Here is a 23,592-nt window from a genome sequence, read left to right as displayed (position 1 = left end):
GAGTGATCCTTCCAGTGCTCCATCACTCAGTGGCCCTTTCCAAATTTCCTAGTACTACTCTTCTCCCTTCTCTCCCTCCACTGTGCTCCCAGAAGCCTCAGTCTCCAGCTGACCCTGAGGAATGAGCAGGGCCCTAGGCCCCTCTGGGACCATAATTGCCTTTCACCTTGGGAGTGTCTGGGTTTCCCATTCTGTAGAAGAAATGGGGTGTCTCATTCCCTTGTCATGATGGAGAATCCATGCAGGTCTCAGCCATCAGCTCTTGTGCCCTTGTTCTTTGTAGGAAACTCCCTTTCTTCTTCCTTCATCCCCTCCTCCCCATTCCCTACCCTTAAAAAGTCCTTCCTTGATTTCCCTTGAGGACAGGTAACAGCACCAATCCCTTGCTTTGCTTATGTAATCTTAACTCTTTAAATAAGCAAACTAGGAACCCTTGTCTTTGCCAGTCTGATTTTACCTTCTTTATGTCTCGGAGCCTGCTGAGCCTGACTGCAGTGACCCTGGTGATAGAGGGGGAGTGGGATTCCATAAGTCTTGTCAAAGGACAGTATGAGGAGTGGAACTGTCTTTTGTGCAGGGATCCTTTGATATGTTTCACAGACACCCTGTTTTTTAAAGAAACCAAGGTAAATTCCATTTTAACAGTGATTTATTGTACTCCTACTCTGTGTAAAGCTAAAACTCTTGACCAGACATGAAAATGGAGAAGAAACCACAGAGATGAACTCAATATAGTATCTGTCTCTAAGGAGTTTATGATCTATTAGGGAAAATGAACAATGTTCATAATTAATTAGCTTAAGTTGAATTAGAGTAGAACCATAGGAAAGTCGCATAATTAAATGGCAATGAGAGAGCAAAGGAGGAGGCGCAGGGAGAATCAGGGACTCGTGTGTGGAGAAGGCCCTCCGAAGCGAAGGGTGACACACGGGCATGACGTAGCTTCATCCGTTTGGACTGTGTGAGTGGCAGCCAGGTCTAATAAGCAGGTTGGGAAACTGGTGGAATTAAGTTGATCAGGTTGATGGGGAAAGAGCCTCCATCTGCCTTGCCTGGGTCTCACTAAGAGCTTACAGCTCATCTACTGAGACTCTGCCCCCCCCCCACTGGGTGGGGGACCTCGAAGTGCAGACTTGCATGCCTGGACGTGATTTAGAACATCTGGCCAACAGGTAACCACGGGAGTTGGGAGTTTGGGGTCCATTCAGGATTTTTAAAAACAAACCTAAGTAGTCTACTGACTTTCCTGAGAGTCCACTCTGAGTGACTTGTGGGAGAAGCCAAAACTTTGTGAGGGTCCAAAGTAGAGAGGTGAGATGGACATGTTCTGGTGGGTAGGTAGAGCACAGCAGAGGGCTGTCAGGCTCCACCAGTTTTCTTGACCCTTTTCTCTTCAGTATTATCTTTGGGGCTACCTTGGCAGCCTAGGCAGGGATCAGTGTTTCCACAGAGACTGAGGAATCAGAAGTGCCTCTGGTTCCTCTCATTCCAGCCACTCCCCCACGCCTAAGCGCATTCCGGCAAGGAAGGTGTTTGGTCCTGTGTTTCTTACAAGATGGCGGTCATATGCTTCGTAGGTATATGTGGCAAGGTTGGAAAGATGGGTCTGGCCTTTTATCTCTGAAATTGAAGGTCTTGAGGTGAGGAGGAAAATGTCACAGGACCCAGGTTCCATCGCTAATGCTACTGCCATGATGCTTGAATCAATTTCCTGTTTCATAAAATGTGAATGGTAGTACTTTCCCACAGGTGGTGTGAAGGTCAAGTAAGATAAAGTTTATGAAACTTTTTTATTAGTAATAAAATACTAGAAAAGTGTTAGTATTTACAGGAATACTAACTGTCCTTTCTCTTAACTTCAGACATTCAGGATCATTAGCTCAGTCACTGTCCCAGTTATCTTGGCCTGTTCATAGGCCAGTTTCTTCCTTTTTAACCCCACCCTGCTTTGTCTTAGAAAGCCTGGATTTGAAAAAGGAGCCAGGAACCAGGGAAATTTGGCTAATGCTTGTGCTTGGAGCTCTTGGCTCAGTCGCCAGAGACCCAGTGCCCACAGGGATGAGGCCCCATGCTTTGTAAATCTTTCTCTTCAAGGTTGCTCAGCCAGGATCCCAGCCATGTCTCTGCCATCAGCTGGGTGACCCAGAAGGCCCAAGAAACCAAAGGACGATGTGGCTTATTAGATGCTCTTCCTTGTGTGGCAGATTCTCTGGGTCCTTCTCCACTTAGTGACCTGTGGTTAGAAAACTTGCAGTTGGTTAACTGGACTCCATCTTTTTCTGCCTCTTAAGTCACCTTCCTCTCAGTTCCAAAGGAAATACTCTCTATTCTGCCTTTCAGACTATTCCCAACTCCCCCTCCCTGGACTGAAATAAACAAGCCATCTGGTTATTCTGTGTGGAAACTGCCACATTGGTATACAAACACCTGACCTCTGTCCAAATGAATCACTGGATTCCACACTGTGGATGAGCCTGACTAAAGTGAAGGGGGAGGTAGGCAAGAAAATGCTGCAGAAGGCTCCTGGACGCGGATGGATTTGACCTCAGCAGTGCCACGGGGGGGTGGGGGTGGGGGGTCCAAGCAGGAATATTTGCCCAGTAGGTCCCTGGGCAGATGTTAGCTCTCTGCATCAGCGTCTGAAAGCTGACAGCACCTCATGAGGTTAAGTGGTGGGTAGCCTGGAGGCTTCTTCCTGAACAGGGGTGGTTCTCTGCTTTGATGACTAATTTTTGAAAGCTTAGGGGAAAGGGTGCCGTTGAAAAGCTCAAGTTCTACCTCCTCCAAGAGGGTCCAGCCTTCACATCTCAGTAGAAAGTCTTCCGGTGTCTCCTAGAGCCACTGTTATTTTCGCTTACACCTCATTTCCTGTCCTTCCTCTTTTTCGTCCTGGGAGCCATTCGGTAAACATTTGTGGCTGTCTGGATGAGGGATGAGGCACTGCAGGCTGCAGGGAATTTACCAGCCAGAAAAGCCCGTCCTCTATGTTCTCTCCTCATCCCAGAGGCGGCTTCTGCCTGCCTGTCGCCTTGCACCTGCCCTGGTGCCCCACTGATTTGGGTGAGGACACTGCCTCAGGGTTGGGAGAGAAGGAATGCAACAGAAAGATGCCCCCCAAAAGAGAAACCCTGTGCATGAGCTTCCCCACCTTGCCCACTCAGATTGGTATCTGGGCATCCCAAGTGCCACCCACTGCAGGATTTCCAGCTCCTCAGAGCACAGAGGCATCTGGAAGGTTGCAGTGCCGAGAGCAGTCCAGGGCCTCTGGTGAAGATCTGTGAGAAGGAGCGGGTCCAACATGCCCTTCATCCTCTTCTGTGGCCCAGGGAACATAGGGCCATCCTTTTCAAACAAAGGGCACAAATTGGTGTAGCCCACTCTGGTTTTGCCTTTAAATCAGAATCCAAGTGGTGTTTCACACTAGAGATGCCTTTCCTTTCTGCATTCTGTCTTTGTAGCCTTCTTACTAAACAGGAGGTGAGGTCGCGCGTGGTGAGGTTGGTTGAGGACAATTCAGAGAACACAACAGGCAGCAGGTGCACAGCGGGCTGTGTCCCTGTGCTCTGAAGCACAGAGTTGCTGCCACTTTAAACCTTGAATGTCTTCCAGACCCAATTTGCCCAGGCCCCAAGTTTAAGTTCTGTAACTGACAGATATTCCGCCAGAGCCTTAGAACAGTGGCCCTCCGACCCTGCCACTCCCTGCCCACCCATGTTGGCTCCCTAGAAACTCCAGAGAGAGGGTGGTATGGGCTCCTTCCTGACTTTGGTAGCAAAAGGTTATGCTTGCCCTTTCCCTGGGCCTCTTTCCCCACCTGCACCAGGATGACACTGATCCCAGGTGCCCCAGAGGTGCCCCAGTTGCCTGAGAAGGGCTTTGTGTCCAGAGGGTGAATGATGTCTTTCAGAGAGCAGGATTTCACCACAGTGTGTGTGTGGAGGGGGGTGGGGCACAGGCGCGGGATTCTGCAGCTTCTTGGCAGCCTATTAAGTTGACAAGTTCACATGCAGCTGCTGGAGACCAAGGCATCAGGTGTTAATGTTCTGAATATCTCTCTTAAGCTACCTGTGAGAACAAAGATGGTGTCATTAATGAGGGGTTTTTAAAAATGTTTTCCTCTCAGCTTTCAAAACATGAGTTGGAGTTCTGTGGAGAGACTATATTTTGGGAAAATATACTATTCATAGAAATATGTATAATCATCAGCAATCATTTTAGTATACTGTCAGAAGAAAAAATAATTGGCTCAGCAGCTTTTTCGGGGCGGTCAGCCATTGTGAGTTTCCCCTCCTTTCCGGAAACGCCACTGCTCAGATAAATCTGCTGGTGACCCGTGCAGACAAATCAGTGAGAGGCCAGCGTGCCCCCCTGTGCTGTGCAGTCGGGGTGGTCTCCCCTGCTCCAGACGGAGCACCTTCTCCCACTGGCTCCCTCCCTTCTCCAGAAAAGCTGTTCTTCCTCTGAGAATGCTTTGCAGAACCAAAGCTGTCCCCATTTCTGGGTGACTGCTATCTATCATTGTGAAGATGCTTTTCAAATATTAATACACCGAGGTTAATAATAAGACTCTTCCCTCCCTGTGCCGTGCAGTCTGAGTGAGCCGCGGGCATAGGCCCCTCCATCTTCGGGACATTCCTGTGGGCTGTCCGCTTCATTCCCAAGGGCAGGCTATGACACCAGACCTTGACTGTGCTTATGGCTTCCAAAGCAGCTGACATCCATTTCCCCCTTCTCCAGCTGGGCACCCCCTGCGTGCTGCTTGTCCGAAGAGACACCAGGAGAGTTGTTTCCAAGCATCTGTAGCAATTGTTCCTTTTCCTTTTTTATCGTGTCACTGAGAGTGACAAGGAAGCTGGAAGCAGCTGAGTCTCTGGAAGCATTTTGCCTCTAAACCCTTTGGCCTTCAGACTCTGGAAACGAGATCTCATTTTACAGTCCAGTGAGAAGGAAGTGGATCAAATAATCACACGTGTCTCTCTACATGTAGACATATGTGCATGATGACAAAGTATGATGAATTCCATAAAGATTTACTGAGAACTATGAGTTTCTAACATAACCTACAGCTCGTAACTCATCCAAGGAGGAGTGGGGCTTGTTGGAGTGAGCGCATGGGGGGAAGGAGGGGTGGAGATGGGAGGGGCAGGCAGGAGCCACATCACCGGGCCCTTCTAGGCAGTTGGTATCTTCAGGGTCCTGGCAAGAAGCTGCAGGAAACTGAGGAAGTGTGGCTGCAGGGTCGAAGGGTCAAAGGGTGGGAGCCTGTAGCGGAGAGCGCTGTAGGTGCTCAGGACAGGAACTGCAGCCTTCAGTAGAGGGCCAGAAGGATGGAGCTGCTCCCATACCCATCAAAGAGTTCTCACAGGGAAGCATGGTTACATTTAGGTTTTTGGATATCACTCTGACTTCAGTGGGGGGAACAGATTATGGGGAGGCTGTGCAAAAGTCTGGGAAGGAGAAGATGGCAGCATGAGCCAGCTTGGGCGCCATCGACAGGGAGAAGTGAGCCGCCCTCACATTATCATTCTTCTGGCCTCTTGCACTATCATGGGCTTTCCTGAATTAGGTGACCTTGGCCAAGTCACTTTTCTGCTCCTCACCTGAAAAACAAGGGGCTTGAGCCTAGACAATGCACTTTCCAGCTTTGGCAGCCTGGAAGGAAGCCACCTGTTAGAGTAGCGCTGACCATATGCCTCTACCCGAACCATGGAGCTTTGGTTCCTAGCTTAGGGAAAGGGAATAATCGATCCTTTTTAGCAAATCAGTAGATTCTCCAGAAATTCTCTCAGTTCAATAAAGGCTAGGCTGAAACTGAGTCCCAGACCATCTCAACCTCTGTGGCCTTGTGTTCTCAGTGTCATCTGTCCTCGCAGCCACCACCTGCATGCAGGACAGGGCTTGCTGCTCGCTTGCTGCTGAGTGGTCTCTGCGCTCTTTATCCAGATGATCTCACTGGCCCCTCCCACTCTGAAGGAAGCAGAGCAGAGCTATCACCACACCTCTCCATAGATTCCGGAGGCTGCCCAGCAGGGAGCGCCAGGACCAAATCCCAGGGAGTTAAAATCATCCCAGCGGCCTTAGGGCTACTGGGCTACCGCACCTGGGCTTTCTCGAACATCCTTCAGACCTGCATTATCTCCTACTTTGCATCCCGCCCAGGACACCCCTTCCCATTTTCCTTCCCACAGCAGCTTCTTGAGCCCCTTTGATCAAAAGCCTGAGTTCCTTTTTACTTCTGTCCTCCAGCCTCTGAATACGATCCCCTGCTGTGGGCCAACTGACCCTTGTTCTGCGGTTGTCCCACTGGACTCTGGCCATTTCATTTGCACAGGTCACTTGTCAGTTGGGGCCATGGTGCTGCAGGCAGAGACTTCGGCAGCTGCCTCCCAGCGGAGGCCCTGGCCTCTCCCTGTCTGGTCCCACTTCCACAGCACTTAGAAGCATTGTCCTTCAAGAAACTTTTAGTGACGTGTTGCTTTACTTAAGAACCTCCAGGCTTTGCTGCTCCCCCTGCTTGTGCTCTCTCTCTGACAAAATCTTTAGAAAAAAAAGAAAAGAAAAGAAAAAAGATCCTCCAGGCTTTTCCTTACCTGGAGTATAAAGTTCAAATTCCCTAGACTGTCCTTCAGCTTCTTTGCTCTGGGTCAGTTCACTGCTTCTCACCCTCCCCCCCGGACATGCACATCTGTACACACATGCCCGCACACACACTTTTGCCAGTGTCCACCTCGAGGCCTTTGAACAAGACCTCCCTCCTTCCCTGCCATTCTAGAACCATGAGCATCTTCAAACTTCACATCCAAACTAACCTTCTTCAAAGACGTTTTTTTAAAAATCTAAACTGGTCTATAATAACTTGCTTTCTTTTTCTACTATATGCAAAGACCCTATTTTAAAAACAATAGGATGCATACTTTTATATCTTTAAACATTTTTTATTACCCAAAAATATATAATAAAGATAGCAAAATAGATTAAAGAAGGGAAAACTAGGGATACTGTTAATGACCCATACAGATATTTTAATGCCTATAGATATATGACTATGTATATAAATGTGTGACTATTAAAACATTATCTAATATTATGATCTTAGACTCTTTCTCACTGAGCAGTTATATTGTGAATATCTTTTCAGGTCAGTAAACATGTAGAGTATTATCTTCATGGCCATATAATCTTCCTTTGTGTTAATGTAGCCCAGCATCTTCTAGTTCACCAGCATCTTCACATTCAACTCTGCTCACTTTTAAAGTCAGTCTTCTGTGCTTTATTCTTGCCTTTGCAGGTATGCAGTAAGCATCCTAGAGTTGTCTCTTAGAATCAACCCTAGCTAGGTTTTAGATCTTGCAGGTAGGGGAATCATGTTCTAGCCATTCACAATACTAGTGTGTGTGCTGTAAGTTGAGTGGCTGAAAAAAAAGTTCCTCTCCAAACTAAACTATGGGGTAGAATTTGTGCCATCAACATCGTTTATAATGCACCCTTAAGGTTCTGCTGCTATGCTAGGCTTTATAGCATTGCTGTCTCTATCTTCAAGGTTTATCATGAGTTCATGGGAGTTACAAGTATCACTCACTCAGGTTCCCAAAGCTCTCGGCTCCCTAGTATGAGAAGGAGAAAAATCTGAAGCTGTAAACTTGCAAAGTGCTCAACGTTAAATGATTGGCTTCAGGCCCAGGCTAGGGGTCCACGGGCCACCCATGATGCCTCTTCCTCCCTCTTGTCTTTCTGACCACCGAGCTTTACCCATACCTTAGGGCTGGATGCTGGTAAAAATGCAGACTTCCTCAAAAAAAACAAAAACAAAACCTTTGTAACTTTTCATCAGTCATTTATTCCTCAGGGTTTATGAGCTTTATATCCTATTTTTCTTCATGACATCTGTTGTTTCTTATTATAAAAGGAATACATGTTCATTGCAGCAATTTTAGAAACTATAGATAAGCAAAAAGCAAAGTCACCCACAGTCTTACCGCTCAGCTATAACAACATCCAACTGAGGCTTTCATTTTTAAATGGATATTAAAAATTATAAGACCAGGGTTGGGGCGCCTGGGTGGCTCAGTGGGTTAAGCCTCTGCCTTCAGCTCAGGTCATGATCTCAGGGTCCTGGGATAGAGCCCCACATCGGGCTCTCTGCTCGGCAGGGAGCCTGCTTCCTCCTCTCTCTCTCTCTGCCTGTCTCTCTGCCTGCTTGTGATCTCTCTCTGTCAAATAAATAAAATCTTAAAAAAAAATTATAAAACCAGGGTCATATTATTCATACAATTTTATAATCTGAACTTTCCCTTAAAATGTATTCTAATATCCTTTCTTGCCACTGAAAGGTCTTCTACAACCTTATTAATATCTTTATAAGTACCGAAATGATCATATAATCCTGTTTTGAATATTTAGGTTGCTATTCCCTCCTCTTGAGAGCAGATTTGTAATAGACAAAAGGGAGAGAGATGAAGCACACATGCAAGGAATTATATAGGCGGCAGGAAGAACGAGGAAATATGTATGTGGCAGGAAGGACTAGATGCACATAGACCTAGAAATAAAATAGTTCAACCTTACCACTTGGCTTAAGAACAGCTAGTGTGTAAGAAACTTTTATTTTTAAAATAGCCCCCCTGGGACTTCTGATAACAAAGTTGCCAGGTGCCACAATATCAGGAAGTGAACCAGATGCTGGAGTGGGTGGGGTCAGTGGCAGGTGTGCTGGGGCCAAAGGAGGAGGGAAGTTGAAGGAGGAGCCAAGAGGAAGCCTGGAGAAGGTATAACATAGCAGAGGAAGAACCTTGACCCCAAGGGGAGAGGGCTGCACTTTGAAACAACCTTCGGTGATAGTCAGAGGGCCAGACCTGGGAGAGTAGCTCTGTGGTGGTCAGGGAGGCAGAGGGAAACGCTCCCTCCTGAGCTCTGTTCTCAGGGGGTGTAGGGAGTGTTCCTTACCTCATAAACCTTTCCCTTTCTCCCTTCCACCTCTCTCATGGCTCAGGTGGTGAACATGCTTGTGATGTTTGTCTGGTGAAAAGTCCTGAGCAAGGACACACAAGGGAACTGGGCTATCTTGGAGAGAGGAGGAGAAATAAAAAAGGTTAATATTTTCTTTAGGAAAGGAAAAATGTATTTCTATATTGAATAAATAATAGGTACATCCAATGGGTAACACTCAAAAGATGCATAAAATGAGTTTTATTCCCACCTCGGTCCCTCCAGATACCCAGTTCTTTTCCCAGAACCAGTGTTATCAGTTTCTCATGCAACTTTCCAGGAATATCTTATGTATATATTACCAAATGGTTTATATTATTTTCCCAGCTTTTTTTTTTTTACTATACATTGTTCTATAATATGCTTTTCCCCGACCCAAGATATATTGAAGATTGTTTTATTTCTATTAATACATAAACAACCTCTTTTTTTATAGTAATTAAGTATTCCACTATATGGACATACAATTTTAATTTAACCATCCCCTATTAGTGAACATTCCAGTATTTGTCTCTTTTTAAAAATGCAGTGAATAACCTTATATATAGATTATTTCTCAATATATGAGTTTATATGTAGGACGTATTCCTAGAAGAGGAATTACTAGGTCCAAAAGTATGTGCATATGTAATTCTGACCAAAATTGCCAAGTCTTGCCAAAATTGCGTCTGTTACTTTCTCTAGCAACATATGAATGTTTTCTTTTCCCACGCCCTTAACCAAACACCATATTTTATCACACTTTTCGATCTGTGCCCACCCAATAAGTGAAACAGTATCTTAGTGTCATTGTACTTTTTGGCTTTTAGTATAAAAATTTCAAACATACAAAAAAGTAGAGCTAAAAGTATAAAGAATCATCACCTCGACTTAACAACTGTTCATTTTTTGCCATATTTGCTTGTCCATTTTGGGGGTTGAAGTATTTTTTAATTTTTTTTAATTTTTTAATTTTTTAATAAACATATAATGTATTATTAGCCCCAGGGGTACAGGTCTGTGAATCGCCAGGTTTACATACTTCACAGCACTCACCGTAGCACATACCCTCCCCAATGTCCATAACCCCACCATCCTCTCCCTACCCCCCTCCCCCCAGCAACCCTCAGTTTGTTTTGTGAGATTCTTTTCCTACCCCCAAACCCCCAACATTGCATCTCCACTTTCGGGGGTTGAAGTATTTTTAAAGTAAATTGAAGATCGTCACAACATTTTACCCCTAATACTGTAATATGTACCTCTGAAAAACAAGAACATGTCCCACCTAACCATAATACCACTATTACACCTCCCTTTACCCCTAGGTTAAAGCTATGTGCTGGCAAAAATGCAGACTGAATAAAATTGACATCAACTCTAATATAATCTAATATTCACTTAATGTTCAAATTTTCCCAGTTGTCTCAAAAATGTCTTTTATGATTAATGTGCTCACACTAATTAAGGACCATTTATTAAATTTTGTGTATATGTTTATACTTTTAATTCGTACTTCTATGACTACCTTGGACAAACTTGTGCACATTTAAGAGATTTTACAGTTTTTTGTTAACTTTTTGTTTACATACGTATGTCCATTTCACTATTGGATTGTTGGTCCTTTTCCTTATTAATTTATATATGTTCCTTATATCCCAAGTGAATTGGCCCTTTGTGGTGTGAGTTACAAATATCTTTAGTCATTTGTTTGACTGTGCCTATCTAACCCACCCAAGTGGTTTTTTTTTTATTTGAATTAGGAGGAACAGAAATTTTGCCTGAAGCTTTTTTTTAATGTAGTTGAACTTTCAATCTTTTATTTTATGCCTTTGGAATTTTGTGTCCTATACCAGCATTATAAAAAAAAAAAAACTCAACCATGATTTGTTTTGGTATTTTTATGGTTTCATTTTTACATTTCAGTTTTTATCCAAATGAAATTGTCCTGGAGTATGAGGTATATATTTAAGGCAATTTTTCCTGGATAGCATCTAATTTTGTCCACACCGTTTATACCAATAATCCTTCTTTCCCCTTTGTTTTTGAAATACCACGTTCATCAGGTATCAAATGCCTATCTGTGCTTGGGACTATTTCTGTTCCATCGATGTTTCTATTCATATTCTAGAAGCACACAGTTTTATCATTGTACGTTTATGCTGTGACTTACTATCTGATAGAAAAAAACACCTGGGAAGGCCTGTTTCTCTTCTTTTGGGACTTTCCCTAGCGATTTTTGTTTTCCCAATGAGTTTTCTCATAGCTTCTCTAGTTTCCCTCAAATAATACAATTTTTACAATATTTAATATAATACAATATTTAAAATAATATTCAATATAGATTAATTTAAAGTAAACTGACAACATTATGATACTGAGTTTTCCTATTCAAGCATTGGATGTGCCTTTCTGCACGTGTTCAAATCTTTTTTGTGCTTCAGGAGCACACAAAGGAAAATTCAGGTTTTCTTTTAAAATTTTTTTAAAGATTTTATTGATTTCTTAGAGACAGTATGAGTTGGGGGGGGTGGGCAGAGGGAAAGGGAGAAGCAGACTCCCTGCTGAGCAGGGAGCCCAAGGTGGGACTTGATGCCAGGACCTTGAGATCATGACCTGAGCTGAAGGCAGAGTATAACTGACTGAGCCACTCAGGCACCCCTCAGGTTTTCTTTATGTAGATTTTACAAACTACTTATTTTTTTAATTAACATATAATGTATTATTAGCCCCAGGGGTACAGGTCTGTGAATCGCCAGGTTTACACACTTCACAGCACTCACCATAGCACATATCTTCCCCAACATCCATAACCCAACCACCCTCTCCCTACCCCCCAACTCCCGGCAACCCCCAGTTTGTTTTGTGAGATTAAGAGTTTCTTATGGTTTGTCTCCCTCCCGATCCCATCTTGTTTCCTTTATTCCTTTCCTACCCCCCAAACCCCCCACGTTGCCTCTCAACTTCCTCACATCAGGGCGATCATATGATAATTGTCTTTCTCTGACTGACTTATTTCACTCAGCATAATACCCTCTAGTTCCATCCACGTCATCGCAAATGGCAAGATTTCATTTCTTTTGATGGCTGCATAGTATTCCATTATATATATACCACATCTTCTTTATCCATTCATCTGTTGATGGACATCTAGGTTCTTTCCATAGTTTGGCTATTGTGGACATTGCTGCTACAAACATTCAGGTGCACGTGCCCCTTTGGATCACTACATTTGTATACATTTGTATACATTGTATATTGTATTACAATATACATATTGTATATGTATAATGTATATACATATATACATTGTATATATGTATATATGTATATATATGTATATATGTATATACATATATACAAATGTATAAAGATACATTTGTATCTTTAGGGTAAATACCCAGTAGTGCAATTGCTGGGTCGTAGGGTAGCTCTATTTTCAACTTTTTGAGGAACCTCCATGATGTTTTCCAGAGTGGTTGCACCAGCTTGTATTCCCACCAACAGTGTAGGAGGGTTCCCCTTTCTCCGCATCCTCGCCAGCATCTATCATTTCCTGACTTGTTAATTTTAGCCATTCTGACTGGTGTGAGGTGGTATCTCATTGTGTGTGTGGTTTTGATTTGTATTTCCCTGATGCCGAGTGATGTGGAGCACTTTTTCATGTGTCTGTTGGCCCTCTAGATATCTTCTTTGCAGAAATGTCTGTTCATGTCCTCTACCCATTTCTTGATTGGATCATTTGTTCTTTGGGTGTTGAGTTTGATAAGTTTTTTCTAGATTTTGGATCCTAGCCCTTTATCTGATCTGTTATTTGCAAATATCTTCTCCCATTCTGTCAGTTGTCTTTTGGTTTTGTTAACTGTTTCCTTTGCTGTGCAAAAACTTTTTATCTTGGGGCACCTGGGTGGCTCAGTGGGTTGAAGCCTCTGCCTTCGGCTCAGGTCATGATCCCAGGGTCCTGGGATCGAGCCCCGCATCGGGCTTTCTGCTCAGCGGGGAGCCTGCTTCCCTTCCTCTCTCTCTGCTTGCCTCTCTGACTACTTGTGATCTCTGTCTGTCAAATAAATAAAATCTTTAAAAAAAAAAAAAAAACTTTTGATCTTGATGAATTCCTACTAGTTCATTTTTGCCCTTGCTTCCCTTGCATTTGGCGATGTTCCTAGGAAGAAGTTGCCGCGGCTGAGGTCGAAGAGGTTGCTGCCTGTGTTCTCCTCAAGGATTTTGATGGATTCCTTTCTCACATTGAGGTCCTTCATCCATTTTCAGTCTATTTTCATGTGTAGCATAAGGAAATGATCCAGTTTCATTTTTCTGCATGTGGCTGTCCAATTTTCCCAACACCATTTGTTGAAGAGACTGTCTTTTTTCCATTGGACATTCTTTCCTGCTTTGTCGAAGATTAGTTGACCATAGAGTTGAGGGTCTATTTCTGGGCTTTCTATTCTGTTCCATTGGTCTATTACCACTACTTTTTAAAGCTGAAACACTGTTTTGTTTTGTTTTTAAGTTATCACTGAGGGCCTTATAAACTAGTATTTCAGAAAATGATCCTGCCATCCCTTCAGTGGTATCTTTGGCCTCTAGGATTAAATCTAAACTTAGCCTTTCATTCAGGGCTTTCCATATTCCGCTAAAAACCTATTTCCACATGTTTCCTGCTTTCCATATTCCGCTAAAAACCTATTTCCACATGTTTCCTGCTTACCTATGGCTACCCAGCAGCCCCCAGACAAGCTCCATCCTTCCATGCCTCTCTGTCTGGGAATGTCTTGCCTCCCTGGCTCCCCTCCTCTTCTGCCTATACAAAGGGATTTTCTTCATGAGACACCCCCCACCACCACCGCCCGCCTTGACTATTCCAATTAGAAATGACCTCTTTCCTCTTTGGCCCATGACCATTTACTGGATGTGCCATTTACCTGGTAATTAATCCAATATCACCTTGTGACAGCTTTTATGTTGTTAAAATGAACTGCCTTTTGCCTCTTGTGTGGTTGCAGAATTAACTGCTTGTGGGTTTTTGTCTTGTTTCCTCAGCTAGATCATGAGGCCGTTGGGGAGAGTGAGCCTGCCTTGTGTCCCCACAGCATCCAGGACAGGACCCTACACATTGTAATAGCAGTAGTAGTGATGCTAACAGTGATGAGGACTTACGGCTTAGTTTCCTGTGTGCCAGGCACTGTTCTAAACACTTTCCATGTATAAACTCACTTGTTAGTGGATAATTATCTGTTTTGGTATTGTGAGTTTATTTGACCTCAAACCAAACCTTTGAAAACGAGTATAAAAGAAAGATCACGCAGACACAATATCCAGACACTTGTTCTAGCTGGCTGGTCAGAGAAGAAGCTGAGTTTTCTAGGAGAAGCCCTGACATGTAGGGGAGGACTGAGGATGGCCACAGCCTGAGAAGGAAAAAAGAGGAAGAGGAACAGGCAGGAATGGAGATTCCCTAAGCTTGAGGGTGGCAGAAGCAGCAGGGTTTTCTGAGGCTCTGGCTTTGAGTCAGTCTGTGCTGGTGGATTTTCTTCTTTCCTGCCCTGGCAGGGTTAAGGGTCTAGAAATAAGGTCTGGCCCTGAGCTAGACCTTGCTGAGGCCTCCATTCCACAGAAGGTCCCTGCATGATGGCCCAGGTTCCCCAGGGATAGCAGGCCCAGTGCATGACCATTGCCCCAGCCTGTCCACATTAGCTGGGTTCCCAGCCCGGCTGGCCCTGGGCCACCGCCTCTCTTGCACTTGGAAGGTTCCTGATGAACGCCTGGGCCACGCTAGGAGTGAATGTGCTGAGCATGCTGATGTGGAACAACCAGAGCAAACAGCTAATGGAAATTAATTCCCACCCCTGGGCCTTTTCTCTCCCCAGGATCATCATTAGCTTCTCGGAATCTTTGCCATGTCTCAACACTGCAAAATGTATCAGGGTGCTGGGGATTCTGGGTAATTTCACCCTCGCTTTCAAGTAAAAGGCAGCCAAGAAGCTGCCTCCCTGAGCTCTAAACCTGTGGCTCCAACATTTTGGGGTACAGGAGGCTTCATTTGTATGTTCAAAACTGGGGATATCTAAGGGTAAGTGAGGACATATCTGTACCAATGTACATGCTAGCCCAGCAGCCCAGAGTTAAATCCCATGTCCCCAGCTAAAATAGCACTTCCTTACCCTTTATCAAGCACAAATAAATGGGTTTCAGCACCCATGTAATGAAATTCTTGGATTCTTGAAAACAGGAAAAGGAGGAAGGAAGGAAGCACCCCAACACGCCCCAGAATAAATGTCGCTTCCTGTCCAATGCATCATTGAAACTTCAGTTACATTTGACTGAACAGTCCTTGAAATCTGGAAAGTGATTTAATTTGCTGCCAAGAAAAGGGTAAGGAGAGTTTTTCCCCCTGAAACTTTGCCCAGAGGCCTAGTATGAATGGATTGCCATTTTAATTTTATATGTGAGACTTACAGAGGCAGCAGCAGTAATATTCCTCTTTGTGGAAGTCTTCTTTCGAGGCCTGCCACTGACTTCTTTCCATGGGACACCAGCGCTCATCTTCTTTATGAAGATGTACGTCTGCCTCAAGGATAGGGCTGTCTTTCCCGCCCTTGAGTCCCACCTGCCCCCAGAGCCTAGCATCTCGCAGTTATACAGTAAACACTGGCTGAATGAATGAGTAAGTGTTTAAGTATCTGAGTTCCTAACACTGAAATAGCAGTGTGATAGGAAGGGATCTGACGCTGTAAGCCTCAGGAGCCGCCAGAATTATACCCTGGAGGCCATGCTGGCTGGGCTCCTCTTTTTGTTGTTGTTAAATCAGATATTTAATAATTTAAAAAGCCAACCCTGCCATGGTTGGGGCTCAGCCAAGCAGACATTTTGGGCTGCTCCCAGGGTACTGACCTCGCTCCTGGCCGGGCTATTCTGAGTCTGCCCTTGCTGTGCCCGACCCCCACAAGCCTTCCCCGGGGTTCCTCCATGGCCGTAGGCCCGGCCCCACTGCCAGGCCAGCTCCTGCACCACAGTGCCTGCACCCTCTTGCCACAAACTGTTCAACTGAAGCCAGCAGAACAAGAGTTCACCCCGCCTCCCCTCTTCTCTCCCTTTGTTTCTCTTCTCTGCCACTCTCCTCACTCTCTTTACCTTCTACCCCTCCCCTACTCTTTCTGCCGTCCCAGCTCCTCCCCTCTCTCCAGCATCTTGTTCAAGCCTTTCAGCATCTTGTTTAAACTGGACAGATTACCAGCACCTAATTTACAGAGATGCTAAGAGGTACCTCCCCTGAGCTGGTACAGCATGGGCGAGAAGCCTGGTTTGGGCGGACTGCTCGTTTAGAGTGGGAATGCCACATCCGCTTCTCAGGTCTGAAGATGGAGAACCCCTGCCTGCCATTCTGGGGGTGAGAGATCCAGCATAACGTGATGGATAGCCACCAACCCATGCCTCCCTTTTCCCTGACCTCGTGTGGATCACACATTCCCCTTGCCTTGCCTGTCATTCTTCTCTGCCTGCCAGGAGCTCTTGGAGGGCAGACAGTTGGTTTTACTTTTATGAATTATCAGACCAAGCCCAAGCCTGCCACCAACAGGAGCTGAATAAATGTGCAGTCGACTACAGTACGGCTCTGGAGCACCTACTGTATACCAGGCTCTGGGCCTTAGGGTTATAGAAGTGAACCAGACAAGATTTCGCTGGACTGGAGATACCTGTACTCTTGAAGGAGAGATGGGCTTTCAACTCCTATGAATGCGAAGCGAGTCATAAATAAGAAATGAGTAATCAGGGGTGAAGGCACACACAGGGAGGCCTAACCTAGCCAAGGGATCAGGAAAAGCTATTTGGGGAAACACTACCTCTATAGGACAAATGGGAGTTTGTTGGAGGGGGTGGAGGAGAGGAAGGGCAAGAGGGACCGTTCTAGGCAGAGGGAATGTCGGTTGGATGAGTAGGTGGGTGAACCTGGCATTGAATTCTGAGCTTGCCAGTACAACGGGACAGCATTCTTCCAGGCACAGGAAACAGGTGGCTGAATTAGGGGTGCATAGCCACAATACATAGAATGTGGTGGTGGAAGTTATCTCTTCATTGCTTCGTCATGGCACACGGACCCATGTCTCCCAAGGCTGAACTCTGATCACAAACATTCCCAGAAAGGGGGTGGAATAGACACTTCAGCCCCCCTGCCAAGGATTGGGGGACCCTGGAATTAAGAGACAACCTTCAGCCCCGTGTCACTTTGCACATTGACACTGCCAACCCTGGGTATCTCACCCAAGTCTCTTCTCCCCACTCAGACGAGCGGGAAGTTGTTCAGAAGAAGACCTTCACAAAATGGGTGAACTCGAACCTGGCTCGCGTGCCCTGCCGCATCACCGACCTCTACAAGGACCTGCGGGATGGGCGCATGCTCATCAAGCTGCTGGAGGTGCTCTCTGGAGAGATGCTGGTAAAGCCCCTCTGCCCGAGCCCCGTGGTGGGTGCTGTGCCTCCTCTTTAGAAAAGACGTGGTCTGGGGGGTGTTTCCAGCTCTCCCGGCCTTCCAGGGTTTCATTACTTACTGATGTGAGATGTCCGTGTGGCTCACCGAGCCACTGAGTGACCTATTCTCAGAGTGTGTCGCCTCTAGGCTATTGCCCCATCTTCATGCTTCTCCTGGAAGCCATACAAAGCTCTTGACTCCTCTGCTGGGGACTTAGGCCCCTGTGGCTGGCCTGCAGTGGACCCACCTCAGCGTCCTTGTGCGGGCTGAGAGAGATTCTGTTACCCAGCTGGAGAAATTGGCATCCTTCTTAGAACCAAGAGAAGAGCATGGAAGATAATTTCCTGTGTGTTCTATCACCCTTACGAGTGGAAGTGTAATATAGGCCCTCTCCGTTGTGACCCACCTGGCAGTGATGTTGCCTCTGAGGGAGAACCAGAGTAACGTTCAAGTTTTGCTCAGTCACTTCCATCGTAACCTCGGGTCTATCAGTCAGGACCTTCTTTTCCTTGTTTCCCCCTAAGTATAAAATGATACCTGTACCTGATCCTCAGGGTTTGAAGGAGAAGGTACTACATACTCCCATTGTTTTTTTAACTCCAGGCTCCTGCCTCTTGCCCTGTGTTGAAAGGCCACTAGAAAGAGTTACCACTGGGAACCCTTTACATGATGTGGTTACTCTTGATGGTCCCCTTGAGTTTTGGCTGGAGCCATTCACGGGTGGGGAGGGAAGGGGTTGGATGGTGGGATGGCCCCTGTGACCAATCACCAAACAAAAAGCCGCTCTTCCCACCAGCAGTTAATCGTTCTTAGAACTGTGCCTGGCATATAGTAAGTGCTCAATTAACTATTTGATGTGTCAGTGCTTTTGAATGGCATTTATTACCCCTCAGAAGTCTTTGTTCAGACCTAGGAATAGTACCAATGCAGCCTAATTACAGAGCTTTGGGTGCTAAAGGAAGGGGGAGTGTCTGAACTTTGCAGGAAGGATGGAGTTGAAAAGCATCAAGGACTGAACGTGAGAGTTAGAGATTGGCCAGGAGGGTGGAGGAGGGGATGCTGATGATGGGAGTTGGTCCAGGCTGCATCCACCTCTGGGGCAACTGTGAGGTCCTTCCATGCCCATGGGGCCAATGCCATCCCTCAGCCAAAGCCCACAAAGGGGAAGATGCGCATCCACTGCCTGGAGAATGTGGACAAGGCCCTACAGTTCCTCAAGGAGCAGCGTGTACACCTGGAAAACATGGGCTCCCATGACATCGTGGATGGCAACCACCGCCTGGTCCTGGGCCTCATCTGGACCATCATCCTTCGCTTCCAGGTAGGTTCTTGGGGGAGCAGAGGGAGTGGGGGAGCCTCTCTGGGCCAGGGCTTAGGAACCTTATAAAATGGTGAATGAGTGTGAGTGTGAGTGATTGTGCACATTCTGGGAGGCTAGAAACTTGTCCTATGGGGCAGTGTTTATAGGAAGAAGTGACCGTCGTCTGCACTGACTAATCGCTGAAGCTTGGGGTGAGCTGTTCAGTCAACAGTGTAGTCTTTTGAGGGAGAAGATAGAAACCAGTAGCTGGGGCGAGGTCTGGCTGGGAGATCTGGTTTTGTCCCTTTCCCTCAACATGTGTAACTTTTTGGTTTTTTAAAATTGTTTGATTCAGAATTAACAAAAACAATATAGAAGATCTAGATTGTTTTTCAATCAGAAACTTTTCTCTTCCCACCCTGAAATTCAAGGTCTGTTATTTGTAAGGAAATTTAGAAAGTGCAAGGGAAGGAGAGCAAGGCCTTCCACCTGCTGGCTTGGGGACAGGAAGAATCTAGTCCTGAGGGTCAGGAGGACAAGGGGGATAAAGATAGCACGCAACTCACAGACTGAAGATCTCATCCGAGGGGCCCTGGGTTTCCAGTTGTGGATGTGTATGGTTAAACAGTAGTGACCGCGGAACTGAGGAGAATGAAAAGGAAAGAGGAGATACTAATCAAAACCCAATACCTTTCAGTTTTCACATTGTCCCTTACAGGACATTGTGCCTCAGAGGAGGATTTGGGGCATCTTGTTTATTCTCAGTATCCCATTAGTTATCTAGTTAGAGCTGTCTCCTCTGACATGAGGAGGACATCCCTGGCCCATTACAGCCAACTTAGGTGGGGAAACAGGCCACGGGGACCCAGGGTTGGCAAGGCAGATGGAGAGCTAAGAAGGAAGAAAGAGGGAGGGAGCTTCCCAGGGAGAACAGGAAGACACAGATCCAGATGCAACTCTCATTTCTCCCTCTCCCTTCCTGTGCCCCTAGATTCAGGACATTGTTGTGCAAACTCAGGAAGGTCGTGAGACACGCTCGGCCAAGGACGCATTGCTGTTGTGGTGTCAGATGAAGACAGCAGGGTAAGCCCTGGGCACCAGTTCACTACTCCATTCCCCACTGTCCTCCTGCTTCCCCCAAGGACCGCCATAGCCAAAGGACACACATACCATCGCCCAGAACTATAGCAGCTTCAGTGTGACAGATGCAAAACGTATCCTGACCTGATTCTTGGAGACCTGGAATTCAGGATTCCTTCCCAGAGTTGCCTGGGTCAGACCGTGGTGTCCATTGGGTGTGTGAGTGTCTTGGGCCCACCTTACAGAGGAACCTCTTCGTGTAGCTTAACTGCTCTCTGTTGTTGAAGGGGCTCAAGAAGGGATAGATCCGTGTCTCTCCTGTGTATGGGTCCCTCAGTTCCGACACTTTCAAGGACCCCAAAATAGTCTGTCTCTTAGGTCTTCATGTTTCTCTTGGATACAGCTACCCCCAGGTCAATGTCACCAACTTCACCTCCAGCTGGAAGGACGGCCTGGCCTTTAATGCCCTGATACACAAGCACCGGTAAGAGGGAGGGGAGGGCTGAGGGCCGAACCCCTGGGCTGCTCGGATACAGCGTGCTCCTCATGTAGGTCCCTCGAAGCCTTCTCTCACTGTTGGCTTCCCTGCCTCCCTGAAACCCCAGGCATGCCCTGTGCCCCTTCCCCCACGTTCGGGTGCTCACAGCTGTCCCTCCCCTGCTTCTGTCTCCTCCTTCCACTTCTGCCCAGCTGTCTGTCCAGTGTCTTTGCTTCGTGCTGGGGCTGCCCAGTAGGTGGGGGATGCTGCGGCCACCGCCTTTTAGCAGTCTGGCCTTGTCCCCAGGCCTGACCTGATTGACTTTGATAAGCTGAAGGACTCGAATGCGCGGCACAACCTGGAGCACGCCTTCAAGGTGGCTGAGCGCCAGCTGGGCATCATCCCGCTCCTGGACCCCGAAGGTGAGCGGCACCTGCTCCAGCCCTCAGCTGCTGGGAGGGAGGCAGCGTTCCTGCCAGAGGGGGCCCCGGACTGCCGGGGTACTGGGAGGAGTCTGGGCTCAGTGCAGGGCCAGCCATGGACACAGCGAGGGGCTGGTGGCTGGGCCAGCGCCTTGCTCCGGGCCGGCTCTTCAGATCCTCACCTGGCCCAACCAGGGGCCCATTTGTCATTTGTGGATCCTTTTTCTTCACTCTTTCCACTCCGTTTGTGGTCCTAATATGGAGTTCATCCTCTGGCAAAAATCACAATCACACTTTCATTCTCAACCTCTGGTTGTCGCTTGGTACCTGGAGTTGAATTTCCTGCTGGAGGAACAGGGAGCCGAGCCCTCTGAGCCCAACGTTTCCAGCTTCCAGTTGGATCCTAAGCATGCACCCTTTCCCCTTGCAGATGTCTTCACAGAAAACCCCGACGAGAAATCCATCATTACCTACGTGGTGGCGTTTTACCACTACTTCTCCAAGATGAAGGTGCTCGCGGTAGAGGGCAAGCGCGTTGGCAAGGTACAGAGCTGATTCGCAGGGTGTCACCTTGGTTCCCTGTTTGCCACACTGTGATGCTCCCTTCCTGTCCCAAGAGCTCTGTGCCTGCGCCCCAGCTGCAGGGAAGGGAGACAGATCAATCCCCACCACGTTCCTCTGAAGCCAAGCACTGCCACGTTAATGGCCCCCAGGCTAAATTCCAAAGCAAGCTGCTGGTCTGTCCTGAAAAATATCCTGGGCTGCAGCTCTGAGCCCCTCTTCCCCATCTCCTGAACATTTCCACAGGACACAATGGGCTTCTACATATTAGTCTGTTGTGGTTCTGGGCCTCCTCAGTCGTGGTGTATTGGGAACCCAACCCACTGTACAGACCCTCCTGCCAGATTCCTTTCCCCTGCCAGTCCACAGCACAAGGGTAGAGACCATTTCTCATTCACCCTTGTTGCCTGTGTTTAGCAGAGGCAGTGCCTAGAAGCCTTGGATTCCTAATAATGCATTTTAAAATGAACAAAACCTCAGCCTTCCTCGTGGCTGATGTCCTGGCCCAGCAAACTTACCAGTCTTTTATAAGGTTGGGGGAGGGGTGGAGCTGCCCGTGAACCCCAGCGGAGCTAGCTCCCTGCTAACCTTGCCAGTCCCCTCCTCCTGCCTTAAGAGTGTTTTTGAGCTCAGGGAACAAACCCAACATGGAACACTCCAGCTTCACAATGAAGGTGGCCCCACCAGTGGCCTCGTGGTGTCATTGATCTTCTGATAAGGATCAGTAATAAAGTGATTCCGTAGGTCATTGACCATGCCATTGAGACGGAGAAGATGATTGAAAAGTATAGTGGGCTGGCCACAGAGCTGCTCACGTGGATTGAGCAGACCATCGCCGTCCTGAACAGCCGCAAGTTTGCCAACTCCCTGACGGGCGTCCAACAACAGCTACAGGCTTTCAGCACCTACCGCACCGTGGAGAAGCCCCCTAAGTAAGGGCCTGGGCTCTGGGAGGCTCGGCATGCATGGGTAGGAGCCTGACTGCCAAAGGCAGAGCCAGGCTCTGGGCCTTGAGCAGTATACCTGGATGTGTAACCTAGAAAGGAGAAAGCGTCACATTTGTCATCTCGTTCATCGCCCCCTTGCTCTCCTGCTCCCAAGCCATCAGCCTGGAGGAAAGGGGCATTGATGAGTAACCAGAAAAAGTACTAGAAAGTTTCTCTCTGAGAAACTCAGAGGCACTGAGCTGTGCTTTGTTATCTGGTAATGACCTCTGTATCCACAGCCCCAGGGCTCTCTGTATGGGGTCTTGCTGATGACCAGGCACATCCTGTTTCTCTCCAATCTGTCACTGCTCATCAACAGAGCATGTGGGGACTTCTCAGAACACTGCTTCACCCCAGTGAGACCCAATGAGGGGTCACGTGCACATATGTCTGTACAACCACACCCATGCATGTGTATGCGTCCACAGACACACCCATAGGCACGTGCACATGTGGACACACAAACAGAGGGGACATTCCAGCTCACCTGCCCTTAGCTTATCCAGCTTTTCTGAAGCAAGTCTCTAGCTCATTGGTGGTACCCTTGGCCCTGTTCCTTCTCCTCACCTCCCACACTTCGTTCATGACTCTCCAACAGGGAAAGGTGAGACACGGAGTCTAAAATGTACTATAAGCAAGTAACCGATTTCTGGCCTGACACTAACCCACTTTTAAAGTCCTAAATTCAGTACAGATAACCTCCCCTGGGCTTCTTTCAGGCCACACACCACAGGGGTGCTACCTCTCGGCCGAGTAGATGGTGCTCGGGGCCCCAGCCCTCTTGAAATGACTGTGAGTGGTCAGTTCTGTTAGGCTGGCCTCGGGGTGGGGACCTGGTTGACAGCCCATCTTCAACTGCTACGTGGGAGGTGCAGAAGTAAGTAGATACTGGTGTCCATGCAGAAACGTAAAAGCATGCAGTTCCATTGAGCTGAGCCTCAAGACATTCACCCTGCTGTCGGTTCTCATCTACACCTGCTATCGGCCTGGAGCGCAGCCTCTCCTCTCCCCTCAGAAGCAGCAGGCCTTTAGGACTTGTCCGGATGGCTGCTCATTCTTAGTCGGTTGAAAGTTGCTTTCAAGATAGTATGTTCTTACATGGCTAATGTTCCTTCTAAGGTTTTATTGGCTCACTCAGTTAAAAAAAACAACTAAAGAGCTAGTCTGAAGTCTTCATCGTTCACAGAACAGGGAAGAGCTCTCTCTGTGTTGCTTGGTAAAACTCTTGGTGTCTGTAGGAATTACTAGAATCCTCCAGTTAGCCATTCCCCTGGGGAAGCAGATAATAAGCAAACACTGTGGAGGTTCTTGTGTTTTTTCTGGTTTGTATTTTAAAG

At 47.0% G+C, this 23,592-nt stretch overlaps 1 protein-coding gene across 1 annotated transcript in view; it reads left to right on the top strand.

The window, feature by feature from the left end:
* SPTB (spectrin beta, erythrocytic) overlaps positions 1–23,592 on the top strand; it is a gene marked incomplete at its 5' end in the record, with an annotated part of 68,114 nt that overhangs the window by 1,089 nt on the left and 43,433 nt on the right. The window contains 7 exons of the mRNA XM_080808233.1: positions 17,244–17,395; positions 18,576–18,749; positions 19,720–19,811; positions 20,212–20,292; positions 20,593–20,708; positions 21,139–21,251; positions 22,014–22,201. Coding sequence (XP_080664359.1) covers positions 17,244–17,395; positions 18,576–18,749; positions 19,720–19,811; positions 20,212–20,292; positions 20,593–20,708; positions 21,139–21,251; positions 22,014–22,201 — 916 coding nt within the window. The remainder of the gene's footprint in view (positions 1–17,243; positions 17,396–18,575; positions 18,750–19,719; positions 19,812–20,211; positions 20,293–20,592; positions 20,709–21,138; positions 21,252–22,013; positions 22,202–23,592) is intronic.

This window comes from Martes martes, assembly GCF_963455335.1.
Source record: "Martes martes genome assembly, chromosome: 7".
Lineage (NCBI taxonomy): Eukaryota > Metazoa > Chordata > Mammalia > Carnivora > Mustelidae > Martes > Martes martes.
Note: the sequence above shows the minus strand (reverse complement) of the source record. Positions and strands in the feature narration are given on the sequence as shown.